General features: G+C 44.2%; 1 protein-coding gene across 1 annotated transcript; it reads right to left on the bottom strand.

Annotated features, from left to right (window-relative positions):
* Positions 1-2,751: 2,751 nt before the first annotated feature.
* On the bottom strand, positions 2,752-4,190 carry LOC123399137 (F-box/LRR-repeat protein 14-like). Its single transcript, XM_045093561.1, has one exon. The coding sequence runs from the start codon at positions 4,182-4,184 to the stop codon at positions 2,829-2,831; it is 1,356 nt and encodes a 451-aa protein (XP_044949496.1). The 5' UTR covers positions 4,185-4,190; the 3' UTR covers positions 2,752-2,828.
* Positions 4,191-23,239: the final 19,049 nt, after the last annotated feature.

Here is a 23,239-nt window from a genome sequence, read left to right as displayed (position 1 = left end):
TGGTGAAGTTTTGCTCTCAAAAGCTTACTAACAATAATCTCCGCTCTCCAAACAATCAATCGTAATAAAGAATCCAATCAATCGAGCATACCATATAGAAGAATAAGCACATTCAACTTAACTAGGATGATTATATGGTATAAGTCTTTATAAGGTTGTGATGTGACAGGTGAAGGCTTCAACTAAAAAGAGTTCATGGGTAGAGTTTCATTGAATGATTCAATATGCAAAAGAAATCATTGCATTTGGGAGTGTGCTTTATGAAAGAGGGACAAAAATGTTCATATTCAAATTTTAATTTCCTTAATTGGTTCCAAAGGTTTGAATGGTTTGGGTTCAACATTTTAATAAATGTGGAAACGGATTCATGTTCAAATTCTAGTGGGTTTGGAAGTTATGATTCAAACTAGGCTTGTATTCATATTTGAAATAATTTAAACCTGAAAGGTTAGGGTTGTTCTCACAATAGTTCAAATAGATTGTGGTAATCATATGAATAAATTTATGAAAAAATTAATTTCATTGGACTTATAGTTTGGGTATAAGGTTCAACTTAATTAGTTTGAATTTGAATTAAATAAATTTGAATTTCAAAACTTCAAACTTGGGTGAAAAGGTTCTAATGGTCACTTGTGACACTTTTCAGCTCAAATCAAAACATTAGTTCGGTGATCACAAGGTTTGCTAAATTCAAATGACAATTTGAATTGGTTCAGAACATCTTTCATGGGAGAAGAAAATGGTTGCCATGGTTGCAATTTCTGCTGTGTTTGACTTTTTCTAATATGATCAGAAAAGTTTGGTGGGGTTGTGCAATTAATGTTTCTGTTTGAAATTGATTGGCTGGATCACCGCACTTATTATGTGCCATTTATAACTTGGTATTTCACCTAAGATGGTCCACTCCTAGAGGGAACAAAATAAACAAAGTGATTTGTAATTTTTTTCATTCTTGGCAATTAGTAAATCAAATCAAAGTGATTATCTTAGAAAATAAGGTATTGGTTGGTTTTAACATGAGTAAAAATGAGATAGAAAATAGACTCACCGGGAAGGGCTACGTTTAAACACATGGGGATCCGTAATTCACAAGTAGACAAACGACTTGGTGGAATGGATGGGAGAGAGGCCGCCATGCATGCGACACAAGGGAGTGATGACACGGTCTCCACATCAGGGGTGTGAGCTATCCTTAGAGAAACTCTAGCAGAGTATCCTAATAAGGTCAAAGACCATAATAACCTCTCCTATGACGATTATGGCCATAAAGGTCGGTCTAGTAGAGTCACGATCACACACTCAATCGCCGTATTTTTTGAGGTCACACCGAGAGAGCCAAGCCTTCATATTTGGAGGATGAGGGTGTTCCTTTCAAGTGTGCTCCATCACCAACCTCCCAAGCGGGAGGGAAGTTTTACCTCTCTCATCATCCTCCCACATGACCTTTCTTCTCTCATTGTCAATGGTGCACACAACCATAACAATGTCATCGCTCATGCCAGCGGGAAACATGCTAATTAATCATGGTTAGTGCAAGCATAAATGTTCACCACAATTCCTGCCATGTTTGATGCCACCTTTTCTAGTCACCCACCAGGTTTCCCACCGTTCGGGTCTATTTAAATGTTGGATCTTCCTCGTATTCTCTCATCTTCCCGCCTCCCAAAGCTCCAATTACATATCAGCTTTTTACTTCCTTCACCACTTTCCTTGTCCTCATTGTGTCAATTCCCTTGCTATTAGAGTGGGTGTTACATTTAGAGTAGGATAAACTGATATTGGTGAGGAGGGCTCCCTCATCACTTTGGAATGGGATTGTCATGATGTGTTGGAGGTCACATAGGAGGATCCCTCCCTCCTTACCAAGGAGGAGTGGCATGCCTAGAATGATGAGGATCCTCCACTCAACGTCATCAATGCCAAATTTGCCCCATGCCATGGTGATACTCTACAATAACTGGTTTCCTCCTCCTCATCGTTAATGAGGCATGGGATGAGCGCTACGCCAAATATGTCTCAGTCAGGCACCTTTAGGAAATCCACATTCAACATGGCATGGGTGGCATTCGCAACCACACAACATGCCATCTTGATCTATCCCCTTGCTGGTTAGGCCATCTACAACTTGATGCATCAAAAAATTATGAAGTGTATGTTATGGTAGACTCTGAGTTTGCACGTTACCTTGGCAGACTTCAAAATGATCCAAACTATCTTGGAGCGCCTACAACATACATTATATGGTACATTATGGAGGCTACGAATATGGCACATCAACAGGAGTTGCTCTTACTCTAGCATAAATATCGATTGTCATCTTTTGGGATGACACTTGCATCCTTATTGGAGAAATTGATGATATGCAAGGGTTCAATAATCCCTACACCTTCTCTTGCTAACACCACAAGTTCTAAAAGATGCTACTAATATAATACAACGGGAAATAATAACATCCAAATCGCCATATTCATATAGCACATAGAATCGAGAGGCGCTGTTAGGACCTGTAAATTGAACATCTGAAATATTTATATTGTGGTTGACTTATGACAATTTTCAAGATGGCAAACATGGAGGAAAGTAAGATACAGGAGCAACGCAACATAAGTAGGTGTGGTACACCAGTAAGAGACAATATTAAATTCTTCATTCAGCACATAAGATCAAAAGTTCACCATCAAACACATGTTCTGGAAAAATACGAAAATGATAAAAGAGACAACAATAGTGAAATACACTAATGAGGCACAGTCAAAAATAACTTTAACTACTTTAGTAGTTGGTTTAAGCTGAAAATCACGGAGGACACTTCATAAACAACATTATATTTAAATTCTTTTGAGACAGTTCCTCCTTGTTGACTCCAGAGAGTAGTGAACTGATTTAGCTGCACCCTGGGCAACTTGTAGAGAGATGCAAGCACATCCTTCAATGACCAGGGAATCCAACTTCTGTGAATGTACTAGCTCAGTCAATCCAGCATCAGTCACCTGACTACACAACCGGAGTGTGAGACTCCTCAAACAAGGGGTGCGTGCAATGGAATGCATCCCAGCATCAGTTACCCGATTATTGACCACAAGCTCGAGTGTCTCCAAGAATGGAGAAGATGAAAGTACCATCATCCCTTCGTCATCAAAGAAGTTTGCTCCATTAAGCACAAGATCACGAATCCGCGAAGACTGAATGAGAATCCTAATGCCCTCTAGTGTTAAGCCTATTTCTGGCAAGTAGGGTGTGTCCTCATGAAATGCAAGTTCAACGGTCTGCAGCATAGGACAACCGAGAGCTAAAGCCTCAAGACTGTCATCAGTAACCAATGGTATGTAAAGAAAATCATTGTCATCGGCAAAGTACCGAGGAGGCATGAGCCACAATGAGATGCTTTTAAGATTATTGCAGTTATGGGATATATCAATGATGTGATGGTCATTTAGACCTACAATATACTCAAGGCATAGCTTCTCCAACGCTTTGCATTTCCCACAGAAAATATGGTGTACCAAGTCTGAAATTGCTTGAATATGCACCAACCGCAAATCCTTCAAATTGTCACAGAAGAAATCACATGTACTCAGGTTGTGCACATCATATAAGGGATCATTAAACCCAAGTATATCATTTGTTTCTCCCTTGATCTCAAACTCGAACTTCCAAAGCTTCATCCAACCTGGACCAAACTTTAGTAGGTCACACTGGCTCACCCGGTTGCAATTCCTTACTACAAGTTCTTCAAGTGATCCATTCCATCCAAGGTACTCCAACCACTCTACGTTGCTGATCTTCTTGCAGCCAAAAAGGTGGAGAGCGGATAAACTCTTGCAACCAACTACCACTGAGAGAAGTCCCCTTGAGGTTATGCTTGGCACGGATTTCAGCGTGAGGGACATCAACTTCTTACAATTTGATAGACAGCTAAGACCAGAGTCATCAATGTATGAGAAGAGGCTCAAGGTTTGACCGGTGTAATCAATTTCCATTTTTGACAAATTGGAGAATCGGGAACAAAGCGATGACAAGGTTTCTGTAGCAGAAAACAGGCTACATCCTAAGCGGATAGATGCCCTTTGATTCGCCTCAACCATGTATAGACTTTTAGACACAAGGGAAAGAGAATTCAGATCACTTGTTCTGGTTATCCTCTGGATGATTTCTTCCAGCAGTACCTCCGGAAGATCCTCCATCGAGTAATACAACTGTAAATTGGGAAATATCAAGGTTTAGCGAGTAACCAAAGTTCTAGAATGAAATTAATGTAATACAAGAGTGAGGCTTGTGACAATGGTCTCACACCAATATTAATCACGAAGAACATGGTGATGAAAATTCATGTTCTAATCCTAGCGAAAATTTACTCTAGCAGTGACCTACAAAGACATAAACTAGGACTACTGCAAGTTGAGCAAAAATTGTTGCAATAGTCTTACATATTCAAAAGCAACTAGGCCAGAAAGAATGGAGCTGTTCACAGAGATAACTACGATCCCGGACATATTGATCCGGCGATCTAGAACCACTTAATTAATTAAATTACATGGAAAGCAATATGAGCAAGGTTGTCATAATCGCGATATTGAATCGCATCGGAGCTTTGATGGCAGGATCGCAAATCATAGAATCTTCACTATCAGGATCGTAAAAACGTAGATTCTATGAACTAAAATCATAGAATCAGAGGGGTTTGTTTGGATCGTAAAGTCGTAGAATCGCGATTCTGACAACCTGGTCCCACTACTATTTTCTTCAATTTTGCAACTTGGACATACTACGAGACGGTTTGCTCCATTTATGCTCATGCCTTTTAGATAAAGAACAGAGAGCAATAGAGAGAGAGTGAGAGAGAGATGGTGAGAGAGATGGTGAGAGAGACACACAGAGAGAGAGGAGGGAGGGAGGGAGGGCAGACAAGGTTGCGCACCTACGAAACACAATAGAAGAACACATAAGGAGAGGGGTTACTTTTTTTAGTACCTGGAATCAAGAATACGCAGAAGAGAAGGGAGGCGACAGCCATAGATCTTCCCGAGAAAGAGAAGACGGGCAACGTCTTCGACCTCAACTCGATGAACCGGGTGCTCTATGCCAACTCTGGATTTGGCTCCCCTCTCTCCGGTTGAGAGGGGATTGGGGTCGGGGAATGGTGGCCTGGCTGTTCAGTTACTTGGTAAATATGGTATTTATATTTTGATAAATACGATATGAACTTAAATGCGATTTGATTCGATATATACCAAATTATTTCGGTATGGTTTTGGTAATACCATAAATGGCACCAATTTAGGATGACCTAAGGACCCCATGTTATATAGGTAAATAGTGATTTCCAGGCAACCAATATTGTGTGGGGTTGATCGCCCACACACGTCTGAGGTCACACCTATGGACCCACGCACTCGCCCATGCACGTCCTGGGTCACACCTACGGACCCACGCACTACTCTCATCCCTATCCTTTTTCATTCCTAGTCCATACATCTCGCATGAGCCCAACACACCATTCATCAACCACTCACCCTCTACTTTATCACCATTTGCCTTATCTTCTCATTATTTTATCTCTTTTCTTATCGTAACCAGCACCGACCTTCACCCCCTTGCCATGGACGCAGATATACATTTTTGTTGGCGTTGCTGCCACACGACCGACCACCGCTGCCTAACGTTTCAAGATTCCTTTGCTCTCATTGCAAGGGCGGTATGCCAGGGTTGCTAGGTATAGCCATCGTGGAGGAGTACCATTGCAAGGCAGGGATGCTGGGACCAGCACCTCTGTGTGGTGCGACTATCCACACCGGGGAGCTGTGACACGGTGTGCTCCAATGGCGAGAGACAAACACTGGGACCATTGGCACAACTTGCTACTATCGAGGACTCAGAAATCCACAACCAATGATTGGAAAAGCTCCAACTAGAGACATGATTACTGGGTGCCACCACTGCCCAACTGCAAAAGTTGCAATCGCATTTCGAGAAACCTACAACCAGCAAGAGTTTTGTTGGCTCTGTCAAGATTTTTGTTAAGACCATCGCGGCGATGCATATTTTGCTGGAACATGTCATGTCTTTGCTGGAATTGGTGTTTTTCCTATGATCCGTGACACCGGTTTTTATTGTTGGTTTTTTTTGCTAGAACATGGTGGTGAGAGCAGGCGGCGGCGGCGAGCTAGAGGCGGTGACGCTAGGAATGTTGCAACCATGGCGACCACATGGTAGAATGGGTAATGACAATTTTTACAATAGTTGCCCCAATCGTTGCGACATGCACAACAAGATACAATCCATGAGGATGACAACGACGGTCTCATGGTGCTGGATCGCTATGTCATTTTTGTTGGAATGGAGCACCGTTCACCATGAGGCGGCATGTGGGACTCCGGTGGTCCAAGCCGCACGGGCAGGAGGCATTGCAGGATAGATTTGGTGTTCTAGGGTGCACTCTATGCTCCTTCTCCCTTTTTATCTTGTGCATGTTAGGATGTGGGGTGTGGAAAATGAAACACATCTAATCTAACGGTTGGGAGTTGATGGAGGGAAGCACAGGATGAGACCAACCAAAGTTGGGTCGGTTGGCCGGCGCCTAGAGTCGCCTACATGAAAAATCAAATATGCGAGAAATTGTCCAACTTCTTAAGAAGGTTCAACATCCTTGCATCCTTTGTATAGGCATACCATTGGGACTCTACTGGCGTATTTGGTAGGCTGCATATCGCCCAAACAAGGCCACGTGATGCAAAAATGTGTGTTTGTTTGGATGGTTTACGTGTGTTTCTCGGTATGCATGTAACTTGTAGCAATCTCGACTAGCTGGGGCAGTGAATTGACTATTTTTCACAAGATAGACCTGCACGCATTGGGAAGCACAGGACGGGATAACCCATAACTCCACCACTCTCTTGAGTCATCCCCTGTTAGATCATTATAACCCCATGTTTAGTTCTGGTAATTGATCAAAATCCATATGGACTAATGGTTGACTTGTATTCTATTCGAAGGATTTGTCCATAGGCATTTCTTGAAGTCCATTTGTTGGTTTCAATGAGTGTATGATATAACCAAGGTAGTATTCAAGGATTTATCCAAAGATTGGCCATGTGATAGTTGAGCTTATTGCAAGCATGTATTGAAGAAGAAGATTGTGGGAACATTCACGTTTACCTTCAAGACATCATTTTATGAAGTGAGCAGATAAGTCTCAATGTTGATCATTACTATGTCAAAAGAATGAATCAAGTTGATCAATACGCAAAGCATATGTGATGTACCAAGAGGATCAAGTGATCCCATGGTATGGTAAGCATTATCCAATACACTGTGTGTACTAACCCATGGTCTAAGTGAGAGTTCTATGTGCAGTTAGGTATGTGTCCATTGGCTTGCGTCAAGAGGAAGATGATATACAACCCATGGAGGATGACATCAATTGGCGATCATCATCAAGTTTGCGGTGTGCAAGTTTGATACGTCTCAAACGTATCTATAATTTTTGATGGTTTCATGCTGTTATCTTGCCATCTTTGGATGTTTTATATACCTTCTATATCTTTTTTGGGACTAACTTATTAATTCAGTGCCAAGTGCCAGTTCGTGTTTTTTCTGTGTTTTTGGCTCTTTTCAGATCTAATTTTGGAACGGAGTCCAAGCGGAATAAAATCCCCGAAATGATTTTTTCCCGGACGAAAGAAGATCAGGGGGCTTGTGGGCCAAGCCATGAGGGCTACAGGTATCCCACAAGCCCCCACTCCGCCACCAGGGGGGCGGCGGTGGGTAGGCTTATAGCCTCCCTGGCGCCCTCTGACCTAGATCTTGCGCCTATTTATTCCCTAAAAATCAGAAAAAAAATCAAGGGATCCACGAAAATACTTTTCCGCCGTCGCAAACTTCCTTCCCGGTGCTAGATGGCTTCTTCTCTCTCTTGGATCTTCAATACAAAGTTCTCCATGATCTTCATGGAGATCTATCCGATGTAATCTTCTTTGGCGGTGTGTTTGTCGAGATCCGATGAATTGTGGATTTGTGATCAGATTATCTATGATATATATTTAAGTCTTTGCTGATTTCTTATATGCATGATTTGATATCCTTGTAAGTCTCTCCGAGTCTTGGGTTTCGTTTGGCCAAGTAGATCTATGATTCTTGCATTGGGAGAAGTGCTTGGTTTTGGGTTCTTACCGTGTGGTGACCTTTCCCAGTGACAGTAGGGGCAGCAAGGCACACATCGTGTAGTTGCCATCAAGGGTAACACGGTGGGCTCTGTCGTAGATATCAGATTGTCCATTTACATCATGTCATCTTTCTTAAGGCCTTACTCTGTTCTTTTGGACTTAATACACAAGATGCATGCTGGATAGCGGTCGACGTGTGGAGTAATAGTAGTATATGCAGAAAGTATCGGTCTACTTGTTTCGGACGTGATGCCTATAGATATAATCATTGCTATAGATGAAGTCACGACTTTGCGCGGTTCTTTCAATTGCTCGACGGTAATTTGTTCACCCACCGTATACTTTCTTTCATGAGAGAAGCCACTAGTAAACACTACGGCCCTCGGGTCTATTCACACCTATCATTTCCACTTTCGCTTTTACTTTGCTTTGTTACTTTTTTGCTTTCAGTTCTCACTTGGCGAACAATCTATAAGGGATTGACAACCCCTTCATAGCATTGGGAGCAAGCTTTTTGTGTTTGTGCAGGCTCTTGTGATACTCCTTCACTGGATCGATACCTTGGTTCTCAAACTGAGGGAAATACTTACCACCGCTGCGCTACATCACCCTTTCCGCCTCGAGGGAACACCAACGCAAGGCTCCAAGGCCACGGGAGAAATCCTTTGCATATTTGCCTAGGAAGTCCCTTAAGGCGTAGCCGTAGCAGAAGGATTCCTGGTGCTATTGACACACCTATTTCGGGCGCCGTTGGAAGGTCTTTTGTTACAGTAGCAGAAGTATTTTTGGCACCGTTGCCGGGGAAGGAGAGATCTATCCAAGTAGGTCTCACAAACTCATCTCCTGCACTCACTTTTTTCGAGTTGCCTCTCGTTTTCCTCTCCCCCACTTCACATTTACCGTTTTCATTTGCCTTTCTCCTTTGCCGTTTTCTTTTGCCTTTGCCATTTTCCTTTGCCGGTTTTCTTGCTTGCTTGTGTGCTTGTTTGTTTGTTGAAGTCATCATGGCTTAAAACACCAAACTTTGCGACTTCTCGAGTACCAATAATAATGATTTTATTAGTACTCCGATTGCTCCCGCCACTAGTGCGGAATCGTATGAAATCAACGCAGCTTTGCTGAATCTTGTTATGAAAGAGCAATTCTCGGGCCTTCCTAGTGAAGATGCCGCATCCCATCTCAATACCTTCATTGAGCTTTGCGATATGCAAAAGAAAAGAGATGTCGATAATGACGTGATTAAGTTGAAGCTTTTTCCTTTCTCGTTGCGAGATGGTGCAAAAACTTGGTTTTCTTCTTTGCGTAAAAATAGTATCGATTCTTGGGATAAGTGCAAAGATGCTTACATATCCAAGTATTTTCCGCTGGCTAAGATCATATCCTTACGTAATGATATCATGAATTTCAAGCAACTTTATCATGAACACGTTGCACAATCTTGGGAGAGGATGAAGCTTATGATTAGAAATTGTCCCGCTCATGGCTTGAGTTTGTGGATGATTATAGAAATCTTTTACGCTGGCTTGAATTTCGCTTCTCGCAATATCTTGGACTCCGCCTCAGGTGGAACATTCATGGAAATCACGTTAGGAGACTCTACAAAACTCCTAGAGAATATCATGACCAACTACTCTTAGTGGCATACTGAAAGGTCACCTGCTAGAAAAAAGGTACACGCTATAGAAGAGATTAACTCGCTTAGTGCTAAGATGGACGAGTTGATGAATTTGGTTGCTAGTAGAAACGCTACTGTAGATCCTAAATACATGCCACTATATTCCTTGATTGAGAGTAGCAACGCTAGTTTGGACGTGAATTTTGTTGGTAGGAACAATTTTGGCAACAACAATGCTTTTAGAGGAAACTATGTCCCTAGGCCTTTTCCTAGTAACTCCTCTAACAATTATGGCAATTCCTACAACAACACTTATGGAAATCACAACAAATTACCCTCTGATTTAGAGAGTAATATCAAAGAGTTCATCAACTCTCAAAAGATTTTCAATGCGTCCATAGAGGAAAAACTACTCAAAATTGACGATTTGGCTAAGAGCGTTGATAGGATGTCTTGTGATATTGATGCTTTGAAAGTTAGATGCGCTCCTCCCAAGGTTAACTTGGATGAAACTTTGAAAGCTATGCGTGTCTCCATGAATGAGAGCAAAGAAAGAACCGCCCAAATTCGTGCTAGGCATGAATGGTTTAAAAGGGCGCGTTCTAGTGATGCAAATCACGAAGATCTTAAAATGCTTGGTATGTCTCCTCTTGAATCTTTGTTTTCGTGTGTCAAACCTTTTGATGGAGGGGATGGATTTGAATCCACTTTGGTTGAAAAATGCCCCAATGATTCGGAGTCCACCCATATTGATGATAAAGGTGTGGAGAGTGGAGTAGAAGAAATCAAAATTTTGGGTAGTAATGAAACTCTCACTTTGGATTTCAAGGAATTCAATTATGATAATTGCTCCTTGTTTGAATGCATTTCTTTGATGCAATCAATTGCAATCTCTCAACACGCTTATAGCCAAAGCAAAGCCTTTACCACGCATATCGTAGATGCTATGATGAAATCTTTTCAAGAGAAGCTCGAACTAGAAGTCTCTATACCTAGAAAACTTTATGATGAGTGGGAACCTACTATCAAAATCAAGATAAAAAACTATGAGTGCAATGCTTTGTGTGATTTGGGTGCTAGTGTTTCCGCGATTCCAAAGTCTTTATGTGATATTCTTGGTTTTCATAAGATTGAAGAGTGTTCTCTTAATTTGCATCTTGCGGATTCTACTGTCAAGAAACCCATGGGGAGGATCAATGATGTTCTTATTGTTGCAAATAAGAACTATGTACCCGTGGATTTCATTGTACTTGGCATAGATTGCAATCCTTCATGTCCCATTATTCTTGGTAGACCTTTCCTAAGGACTATTGGTGCTATCATCGATATGAAGGAAGGGAATATTAGATTTAAATTTTCTTTAAAGAAGGGCATGGAGCACTTTCCTAGAAATGAAATAAGATTGCCTTATGAATCTATGATGAGGGCTACTTATGGTTTGAGCATCAAAGATGAATATACGTGATTCCATCACCTTTTGCCTAGCTAAGGGCGTTAAACAAAAGCGCTTGTTGGGAGGCAACCCAACGAATCTATCCTTTTTCTTTCTGTTTTGTGTTTTCCACACATTCAGAATTCTGTTATGATTGTATTTTTTGTGTTTCTTTTTGCGTTTGTGCCAAGCAAAACTGTTATGATTAGTCTTGGGGATGATCGTTTGGTCATGCTAGAAAAGACAGAAACTTTCTGCTCACGAAAAGAATTTTCATTTGTTTTCTGTAAGAGCTTGTGATTTGATTCTTTTTGCTGCTGATTGCTACGCAAATTCTTCAGACTGTCATAATTATTAAGAATTTTTGGAGTACCAGAAGTATATGAAATATACAGATTGCTACAGACTAGTCTGCTGTTAACAGATTTTGTTTTTGTTGTGTTGGTTGCTTATTTTATGAAACTATGGATAGTATCGTGGGGTATTAGCCATGGAAGATTGAAAATACAGTAACCCAACATCAGCACAAGTAGAATTTAAGTTTTCTACAGTACCTAAGGAAGTGGTGGTTTGCTTTCTCATACTAACGTTATCACGAGTTTCTGTTTAAGTTTCGTGTTGTGAAGTTTTCAAGTTCTGGGTGAAGTTCTTATGGACAAAGAGATAAAGAGTGGCAAGAGCTCAAGCTTGGGGATGCCCAAGGCACCCCAAGAGATTCAAGGATGCCGTAAAAGCCTAAGCTTGGCATTGCCCCGGGAAGGCATCCCCTCTCTCCTCTTCAATCCATCGGTAACGTTACTTGGGGCTATATTTTTATTCACCACATGTTATGTGTTTTTGCTTGGAGCGTCTTTTATCGTAGGAGTCTTTTATTTTTGTTGTGCAACAATCATCCTTGCTGCACACCTAGAGAGAGAGACATGCACTCACCGTGATTTTGTCGAGCTTCACTTATATCCTTTGGTAGACAATTCAGCTCACATGTGCTTCACTTATATCTTTTGAGCTAGATACTTTTGCTCTATGTGCTTCACTTATATCTTTTAGAGCACAGCGGTGCGTGGCTTGGTAGTTGATCTATGCTTTGAAAGTAGTCTCAAAAGGGGTAGTTATCCAAAGGGATACGAAAACTTCCACCTTCATGTGCATTGAATAGTTAGAGAAGTTTGATTCCTCTCAATTAGTTTTGAGATATGATTGTGGTAATATTGAAGTCATGCTAGTAAGGTGTTGTGGATCTAGAAATACTTGTGTTGAAGTTAGTGATTCCCATAGCATGCACGTATGGTGAACCGCTATGTGATGAAATCTGAGCATGATTAGTCTATTGATTATCATCCTTTGCGTGGCGGTCGGGATCGCGCGATGGTTTATACCTACCAACCCTTCCCCTAGGAGTATGCGTTGAATGCTTTGTTTCGATTACTAATAAACTTTTGCAACAAGTATATGAGTTCTTCATGACTAATGTTGAGTCCATGGTTTAGATGCACTTTCACCTTCCACCATCACTATCTTCTTAGTGCCGTGCAACTTTCGCCGGTGCACAAAACCCACCATTAGCCTCCCTCAAAACAGCCACCCTACCTACCTACTATGGCTTTTTCAAAGTCATTCCGAGATATATTTCCATGCAACTACCACCATGACATGTGCCATCACATCTACATTGCCATTGCATGATCATAAGATAGCTAGCATGATGTTTCCATTAATGCCTATGCCATGCTAGATCATTGCCACGGTACACTACTGAAGGCATTCCATATAGAGTCATAGTTGCTCTAAGTTTCGAGTTGAAAGTGTGATGATCATCATTGACGGAGCATTGTCGCATGTGAGGAAATAAAAGAGGCCAAAGAAGCCCACCAAAAAAAAGAGGCCATAGAGCCCACCGAAAAAATTAAAAAAAATGAGTGAAAAAGAGAGAAGGGACAATGCTACCACTTTTTCCACACTTGTGCATATTAAGCACCATGATCTTCATGATTGAGAGTCTCTCGTTTTGTCACCACCACATAGCTAGTGGGAAATTTTCATTATATAACTTGGCTTGTATATTCCAATGATAGGCTTCCTCAAAATTGCCTTAGGTCTTCGTGAGCAAGCAAGTTGGATGCACACCCACTAGTTTGGTTTAAGAGCTTTCACATACTCGTAGCTCTAGTGCATCATTTGTATGGCAATCACTACTCATTCACATTGATATCTACTGATGAGCATCTCCACAGCTCATTGATATGCCTAGTTAATGTGACCATCTTCTCCTTGTTTTGTCTTGCAACCTCCACCACACTCCACACCATCTATAGTGCTATAACCATGGCTCACGCTCATGTATTGCGTGAGAGTTGAAAAGGTTTGAGAAAGTAAAGGTGTGAAACAATTACTTGGCCAATACCAGGGTTGTGCATGATTTAAATTCGTTTTGCAATGATGATAGAGCATATCCAGACTATATGCTTTTGTACGGATAACTTTCTTTTGGCCTTTGACGGGGATATAGCCTTAGGGTAGGGTCATAGGTCTGACCAATACGTCCTACCCAAAGGCACCTCATTATTAGTTTAAGGACTACAAGGGAAATTCCTACTGGATCGTGACAACATCTAATCCACTCGGTACGGATCCACTCAGACAAGTACATTCCATCCACTCGGATGACAGTCAACCACTCGGCCGTATGACTCACTCGGTCATGCAAATACCAACAGTCGACAAGACATCTGTAGTGGGCTGACATTATGGCATTAATGCCCCATCTTGTAACATAAGAGGTGAGGAGGTGGCGCACTCTATATAAGCCACCCCCCTCCGCATAGCTAGGGAGATCTTCTTCTCCCCGAGCGGGCTCGTAACTTCCCTGGAGCTCTGGCTCTCTCTCTATACCATGTAACTCATGTCCATGACAGATAAAACAAAGCCTCTCCGGAGCACGAGACGTAGGGTTGTTATCTCCACTGTGAGAGGCCTGAACTCGCTAAAATAACCGTGTCACTCATGTGCATATTGATAGATCATGCTCCGTTATCCTACCCTCTTTCTATTGTTGGAATCGTTACCACGACAGTTGGCGCCGACCGTGGGGAACGGCGTCTATCGAGCCATGATGCATATGGTTATTTGTTCAGCCACCGGCGGCGGATCGATTCCGCTGGTGCCCTCTATTCGGTTTCATCTTCATGATTTAACATATTTGTCTGTACAGTTCATCTCCAAGACGAGCAAAGCATCGCAAGCAGAAGGAAAACAGACATCTATCCAAGCACATACAAGGAGCACCACCGACCTTCAGGAAATGGACTGCCCCTCCGCACGCGGCCGCCGGTGTCGTACGCCTCATCGTCGTCTCCGACCTCGACGCTGCACATTGCACTTCATCTGCGAGGTCGTCGTGCGGCCCCCATGCGCGGCCAACAGCGCCGTCCGCCTCATCGTCGCCATGGGTGGTCGTAGGAGCCGTCCGCCTCATCGTCACCACGCGTGGCCACCGGTGCCGTCCGCCTCATCGTCGTCGCGCACGGTCGCTAGTGCCTTTCACCTCATCGTCGTCTTCAACCTTGTCACTGAGCCACCACGCACGGCCATTGACGCCGTTCGCCTCATCGTCGACTCCGGCCTCGTGTTCTCGGCTGCTCGGTGGCGACCTCCGCGGTGTAGGCACAGGCCCATCGCAACACTGGCGTGCAGCGCTCCTTCTTCCACGCCGGTCGCCGGCGGCGGTCCCCGTGGCGGAAGCGCGCTGGGGCGGTTGCCTTCGAAACAGTCTCAGCCCGCAGCCGATGGCCATTCCGAAGTAACAATCCTCGTAAGTACATGCATAACGTGGGCTACCTCCTCCATCAATTGACTGCATGTAGGCAAAAAAGGAAAAGGAAGGGACGTGGTGATTTGAATGCCGGATTAATTGGCCGCGTCATTAATTGGTCATTCAATGAACATCTTCAGCGCTAATCAAGGCCAAAACAAGGTGCGTTGATCCATTTTTTCCGCATCCACCTACACTAGCATCCAGCGCACACGCCAGTCTGCGTTGACTCCCACCCGTCCCGACCGCGGATGGACGGACGACTTGGAACGGAAGGACGTGGTAAATGCGTGCAGTTAATGGCCTGCCTCGTTAATTAGTCATTTGGTGGGTCTCCAGCATGGGTTACAGCCAAAATAAGGTGCGTGCATCCACATTTCTTTCACAGCACCCTGCACCAGCCTCCATCGCACGAGCAGCCTGCATTGCCACCAAGCCAGCCCGACTACTTCACTCAGGACTAGTCTGAACCGGTACTCTGGTACACTTGGTCAAAAAATTAAACGTCTACAACGACAACTAAAACGTCCAGAATTATTCGGATATCATTTCCATCAAGATAACTAACATGCAGGCACTCGGACGCCCCACGGGTCGTCTCACAGTCGGACGCGTCATCATCACTCGGCAGCAGCATGCGCCTTCATTCAGCCAGACGCTCCTTCGTCACTCCGCAACTCCGCCCATCGCCACTTGGCGAGACACGTATTTGCCACTCCGTGCAGCACGACTACATCACTAGGCAGCTCCGCGCGCCGTCACTGGACCGGATGCTCCTTCGTCACTTGGCAGCTCCACGCATCGCCACTCGACTGGACGCTCCTTCGTCACTCGGTCGCTCTGTGCACCATCACTCGATGAGACACGTCATCATCACTCGACATCTCCGTGCATCGCCACTCGACCGGATGCTCCTTCGTCACTCGATCGCTCCGCGCGCCGTCACTCAACTGGACGCTCCTTTGTCACTCGGCCACTCCTGCGCCATTAGACAGCTAAGTCATTCTTCATACGCTACATTAAATTAAATGGTTGCTTCCGCATCGCCGAGTGTCAAGGAAGTCGCGCATGACATTCACTCGGAGGCCATGCCTTGGAGCATACCTCTGCACTTGGTTGTTTATTTTTACGTGGGAACACTTCACTTCCGCTTCGTTTGGGTCCGGTACTTAAACGAGTTCAGTCGGATCCTTCACTTGCATAAGTACAGTCAGATTCTTCACAAGTACAAGCACCTGGCACACCCAGTGGGTGTCTATGGGTCTTATTTACACAAACTATTTAAGAAAAGATCAAATTACTTTGATAATTTTTATGCTGGCTTGTGCTATTTTTCATACACAGGTTACGCGATCACTCGACGCATCTGTGTGCCATCCTCGTTGCTACTCAGGCTCCGTCGCCGCAACAATCATTTGTACGTTTTCACGTGTACGGAAGCCCCTTCGATGACGTAGTGCACACGGCCGCCCCACGTGCCGTCAGTGGGTCGGACGCCTCCTCGACATACATCACTTGGACGCCCCGCGCGTTGCCACTCAGTCGGACTCGTCTACCTCACTCGGATGCCCCACGCATCGCCACTCGGTGTGGCACGTCTTCATCACTCGGACGCCCCGCGCGCCACCGCTGGGCTTAGCTGCGACTCCGTATTGCCTAAGTTCAAAACTACTCCGAGTGCGGACATGCTCCACACTCGGGGACTTAGCTGCGACTCCGTATCGCCTAAGTTCAAAACTACTCTGAGTGCGGACATGCTCCATACTCGGGGACTTAGTTGTGACTCTGTATCGCCTAAGTTCAAAACTACTCCGAGTACGGACACGCTCCACACTCGGGGGCTTAGCTGCGACTGTGTATCGCCTAAGTTCGAAACTACTCCGAGTGCAGCCATGCTCCGCACTCGGGGACTTAGCTGCGACTCCGTGTCGCCTAACTTAAAACTACTTCGAGTACGGACATGCTCCACACTCGGGGGCTTAGCTACGACTCTGTATCGCCTAAGTTAAAAACAACTCTGAGTGCGGACATGCTCCACACTCAGGGGCTTAGCTGCGACTCCGTATCGCCTAAGTTCAAAACTACTCCGAGTGCGGACATGCTCCACACTCGGGGGCTTAGCTGCGATTCTGTATCACCTAAGTTAAAACTACTCCGAGTGCGGACATGCTCCACACTCGGGGGGCTTAGCTGTGACTCCATATCGCCTAAGTTAAAAACAACTCTGAGTGCGGACATGCTCCGCACTCGGGGGCTTCACTGCGACTCTGTATCGCCTAAGTAAAAACTACTCCGAGTACATGCACGATCCACACTCGGGAACTTAGCTGCGACCCTGTATCACCTAAGTTAAAAAATACACTCGGAGACTTGACTTTGATCCAGAAATCACATAATGCAGATTCAACAAACGTTCAACATGACAAGCACTGGAAGTCTTAAACCCTCTGCCAGACTCATCTAGTCCGATAGAGGCTCGGGGACTACACCCAGTGGGTGCACTGAGCGTGCCCCCACAGGAAGAGAAATACAAAAAAGAAACATTCTACTTGGTCAGGTCCACCAACAACATCCAAGTTCAACAGATTCAACAGATTCCAACCGACTACCAAGAGTCAGTCAAAGTCTCTAGATCTTGTTGGTCACTCGGATCTACTTCAATTCTTAAGTTCACTCGGACGTACTATTCAGCGGAATCGATCAGGGCGAATGATGAAGGCTTCAATCAACGCATAATTTTGCAAGGCCCTGAAGCATGTTCAAGTTCGGCCTGCTGCTACAAAATTTACATCGACGCCTTCACCACTCGGACCCTAATCCATTCGGGGGCTAATGACGGGGATATAGCCTTAGGGTAGGGTCATAGGTCTGACCAATACGTCCTACCCAAAGGCACCTCATTATTAGTTTAAGGACTACAAGGGAAATTCCTACTGGATCGTGACAACATCTAATCCACTCGGTACGGATCCACTCAGACAAGTACATTCCATCCACTCAGATGACAGTCAACCACTCGGTCGTATGACTCACTCGGTCATGCAAATACCAACAGTCGACAAGACATCTGTAGTGGGCTGACATTATGGCCTCAATGCCCCATATTGTAACATAAGAGGTGAGGAGGTGGCGCACTCTATATAAGCCACCCCCTCCACATAGCTAGGGTGATCTTCTTCTTCTCCCCGAGCGGGCTCGTAACTTCCCTGGAGCTCTGGCTCTCTCTCTATACCATGTAACTCATGTCAATGACAGATAAAACAAAGCCTCTCCGGAGCACGAGACGTAGGGTTGTTATCTCCACTGTGAGAGGCCTGAACTCGCTAAAACCACTGTGTCACCCATGTGCATCTTGATATATCATGCTCTGTTATCCTACCCTCTTTCTATTGTCGGAATCGTTACCACGACAGCCTTGTTATTTTGAAAGTTCAGGATTACCTTGCTAGTTTTCTTGAATTATTATTGTTTCGACGTCAATAGCAAACTATTGTTTTGAATCTAATGGATCTGAACATTCATGTCACATAAGAGGAGTTACAAAGGACATCTATGCTAGGTAGCATGAAAGCATCAAAAATTCATTCTTTATCTCTTCCCTACTCGAGGACGAGCAGGAGTTAAGCTTGGGGATGCTTGATACGTCTCAAATGTATCTATAATTTTTGATGGTTTCATGCTGTTATCTTGCCATCTTTGGATGTTTTATGTACCTTTTATATCTTTTTTGGGACTAACTTATTAATTCAATGCCAAGTGCCAGTTCCTGTTGATTCTGTATTTTTGGCTCTTTTCAGATCTGATTTTGGAACGGAGTCCAAATGGAATAAAATCCCTGAAATGATTTTTTCCCGAACGAAAGAAGATCAGGGGGCTTGTGGGCCAAGCCAGGAGGGGTACAGGGAGCCCACAAGCCCCCACTCCGCCACCAGGGGGCGGCGGTGGGCAGGCTTGTGGCCTCCCTGGCGCCCCCCTGAGCTAGATCTTGCACCTATATATTCCCTAAAAATCAGAAAAAAAAATCAAGGGATCCACGAAAATGCTTTTGCGCCACCGCAAGCTTCCGTTTCCGGGAGATCTCATCTGGAGACCCTTCCTGGTGCCTTGTCGGAGAAGACTTTGGAGTTGGAGGGCTTCTTCATCATCATCATCGCCCCTCCAAGGACTCGTGAGTAGTTCACTTCAGACCTACGGGTCCGTAGTTAGTAGCTAGATGGCTTCTTCTATCTCTTGGATCTTCAATACAAAGTTCTCCATGATCTTCATGGAGATCTATTCGATGTAATCTTCTTTAGCGATGTGTTTGTCGAGATCCGATGAATTGTGGATTTGTGATCAGATTATCTATGATATATATTTGAGTCTTTGCTGATTTCTTATATGCATGATTTGATATCATTGTAAGTCTCTCCGAGTCTTGGGTTTTGTTTGGCCAACTAGATCTATGATTCTTGCAATGGGAGAAGTGCTTGGTTTTGGGTTCTTACCTTCTGGCGACCTTTCCCAGTGACAGTAGGTGCAGCAAGGCACACATCATGTAGTTGCCATCAAGGGTAACAAGGTGGGCTCTGTCGTAGATATGAGATTGTCCATCTACATCATGTCATCTTGCTTAAGGCGTTACTCTGTTCTTTTGGACTTAATACACTAGATGCATGCTGGATAGCGGTCGACGTGTGGAGTAATAGTAGTAGATGCAGAAAGTATCGGTCTACTTGTTTTTGACGTGATGCCTATAGATATAATCATTGCCATAGATGACGTCACGACATTGCGCGGTTCTATCAATTGCTCGACCGTAATTTGTTCACCCGCCGTCTACTTGCTTTCATGAGAGAAGCCAGTAGTAATCACTATGGCCCCCGGGTCTATTCACACCTATCGTTTCCACTTTTGCTTTTACTTTGCTTTGTTACTTTGTTGCTTTCAGTTCTCACTTGGCGAACAATCTATATGGGATTGACAACCCCTTCATAGCGTTGGGAGCAAGCTTTTGGTGTTTGTGCAGGCTCTTGTGATACTCCTTCACTGGATCGATACCTTGGTTCTCAAACTGAGGGAAATACTTACCACCGCTGCGCTACATCACCCTTTCCGCTTCGAGGGAACACCAACGCAAGGCTCCAAGGCCACGGGGGAAATCCTTTGCATATTTGCCTAGGAAGTCCCTTAAGGCATAGCCGTAGCAGAAGGATTCCTGGTGCCGTCGACACACCTATTTCTGGCGTTGTTGGAAGGTCTTTTGTTGCAGTAGCAAATTTCAAGTAGAGCATAGCGAAGATATTATGCTTGAAACTTTCCGTCCATTGTGGTGACAGTGGACTTGTGAAGATGTGTCAAAGAGTGGCTCACCCATAGTGGAGTATGGGGGAGTAATCTACTAGTTTTCATCGAGACGGCGCAATCAAGAAAGGTGGTCCATCATGAGCAGGACGACATCGTAATCATCTAGCTCAAGTGGACTATGCGCAAGGAAAAGGTTTTCCCTAGTTAGGTTTCCTGTTTTACCTGTCTCATGGTGTAAGTTGGGAGACTGGGTTATAGGATTGATTGTCGTACTATCAGGGGGGCTGTCGAGTGAGTAGCTTGATCGTATCATTCGTTGAGAGCTCAAATCATTGCATTCATGACATCATTATCTTTCCTGGTACTTGTTTGGCTTTTATCTTTGTGAGTCTTAGAACTTATGGTCATCTTCATGTCAAGCTCGAGTTCATCGAAAACAGAGTTCATATGCATCTTGTATGATGTTTTCGATGCTGGAGATTTTGCTAGTTCTTCATCCATAGAGCTTTCACATCTATATCCCATTGGCATTTTATACCGCCTCTTATAATTATGGCAGTTTCTATTGGATAGATCTTGGCATCCTCTATCGAAGAAGCTTGAGTTTTCTCAATTCGGAGCTCATATGCAAAAGTTATGACAGATTAGGGTTTATTGTATCCATCTGTTTGCTTGAGCTTCTTTGTTGCTCTCCCGCAGTAGTACTGCTCTGGGCTAGCAATAGTACCACCAATAAGCAATAGTACCACTCTGAGCAAGAGGTAGTACCACCTATAGGCGGTAGTACCCATGCCCAGTTCCGCTGGTACTATCTTTGCCGCCAGGGGTCTCGACTTTTCGTGTCGGACTAGCCGGTAGCGGCACCGTAGTGCGATGTGGTAGTACTGCCAACAAGCACTAGCCCCCCCCATAACTAATGCTTCACTTCCGCTTATAAGTGGCAGTACTGCTCTTCGTAGCGGTAGTATTGCTTATGTGCAAGGTAAGGGATTAATGGTTTGATTTTTCCCCACCTATAAAAGGGGTCTTCTTCACCAATGGACCTTATCCTTTGAACTCATGTTTGCCACCCATTGTTGACCTTGTTCGAGCTTGATAACTCTCAGTCCCTCCAATGATTCTTGCTGGTTCTTAAGAGTAAAGTGAGAGGAGATATAGATCTACATTTCCACCAATCACTTTCTCCTCTATGTGAGGGGAACACCTTGGATCTAGATCTTGAAGTTCTTTGTGAGCTCCTTGTTCTTCCTCTCATATTCCTCCACGGGTTTGTAGTGTTAAGTTTTGAGTGTGAGGGACTTGACCACTTCGTGTGTTCTGGTGTTTGAGCTCTCCTTGATGATACATCAAAGTGAAGTTTGAGAAGCTTATTACTCTTGGGTGTTTGGTCACCCTAGAGCTTGCGCCTCTTGGGTGCTTTGGTACCCTAGACAGTTCGTGGTGCCTTAGAGCTCAATCATGGTGGTGTAAAGCTCCGAGCAACCGTCGGGGTTTTCAATTAGGTTGTGGAGATTGCCCCGAGAAATTTCCACCTTGGAGCCACAATCCATTGTGGTGAAGCTTCATGGTGGTGTTGGGAGCCTCCAATTAAGTTGTGGAGATTTCCCCAACCTTGTTTGAAAAGGTTCAATCACCACCTTTAAGGGCACCACTAGTGGAATCATGGCATCTTGCATTGTGCAAGGGTGTGAGGAGATTATGGTGGCCATAGTTTCTTCTTGGAGAGCATTGTGCGTCCACACCGCTCCAAACGGAGATTAGCATATGCAAGGGTGTGAACTTTGGGAGACATCATCATGTTCAAGTGCCTTAGTTATCTCTTACCTGATCCCTTTACTTTTGCACTTTACTTTGTGATAGCCATATTGTTTCTTGTTATATATCTTGCTATCACTTAGTTGTTTATATTTCTTATCATATGTTGCTGGTGCACATAGGTGAGCCTAGTTTTTTAGGTTTTGTGTTTGACTAATTAAGCGCTAGTTTTATTCCACATTTGTTCGAGCCTAAACCGTAAATATTTGAAAGCACCTATTCACACCCCCCTTAGGAGATACCCATGTCCTTTCACCTCCCACTCCTATTCGAACCACATCCCTCTATCTCTCTTTGTCTCTCTATCTATCTCTCTCTCTTTGTCTCTCTCTCTTTCTTTCTCACACATTGCCCTTCATGCTCTTCGATGGCAGACCCACAACCAAACCAGCACCCGGCCCCAATGTCATTAGCAGCAATGCCATCCAAGAACAGTGGGTGCCCGGCCTCGCCAAGTCCAACATTGACCTAATGTAGTCAATCTGGGAACTAGGGATCCTGAGGTAATAGTTTGTGGTGCATCAGTGGGGGCAAACATGTCCATTGCAATGACAAAGACTATGGCTGGTAGGTATTTTACCCCTCCCCTATGAGGGTATTCTGCCCTTAATCTAGGGCAAGGAGAATGGAGCGAGTCCATTGCATTAACGGTGACACCCCTTTCCTCCATCATGTATGTCACGGGGAGCAGGGATGCAATGGTGAGGGCCCTTAGATTGGACCTTGCAATGGCCAACTAAGAGATTTGTTCCCCGTGCTCGTGATAGTAGTTAGGGTTCTTAGCCTTGCTTCGAACCGGTTACATTGGCTTCAATTCAATTCGACTCAATTCGATTTGAGTCAATTTGAGTCAGTTCGGATCCAATAGATTGAGGTTACAGTAATGCTAAATTGGTACTTAGGGCATTCTTGCTACTTTGTAGGGTGTTCTTGCTACTATGTAGGTTTTTCATGCTACTGCCCTATAGTGAAAATAATGGATTGGTAGTTACGGTGTTCTTGGTAGAATTACTATATTTATGGTGTTCTAGGTACAATGAAAGTGTTGTTTACAGTTATCCACCATGTTGTTTATGTTTTTCTAGAAGAATCACACTATTGTTTAGGGTGATCTAGGTACA

This window comes from Hordeum vulgare, chromosome 5H, assembly GCF_904849725.1.
Source record: "Hordeum vulgare subsp. vulgare chromosome 5H, MorexV3_pseudomolecules_assembly, whole genome shotgun sequence".
Lineage (NCBI taxonomy): Eukaryota > Viridiplantae > Streptophyta > Magnoliopsida > Poales > Poaceae > Hordeum > Hordeum vulgare.
Note: the sequence above shows the minus strand (reverse complement) of the source record. Positions and strands in the feature narration are given on the sequence as shown.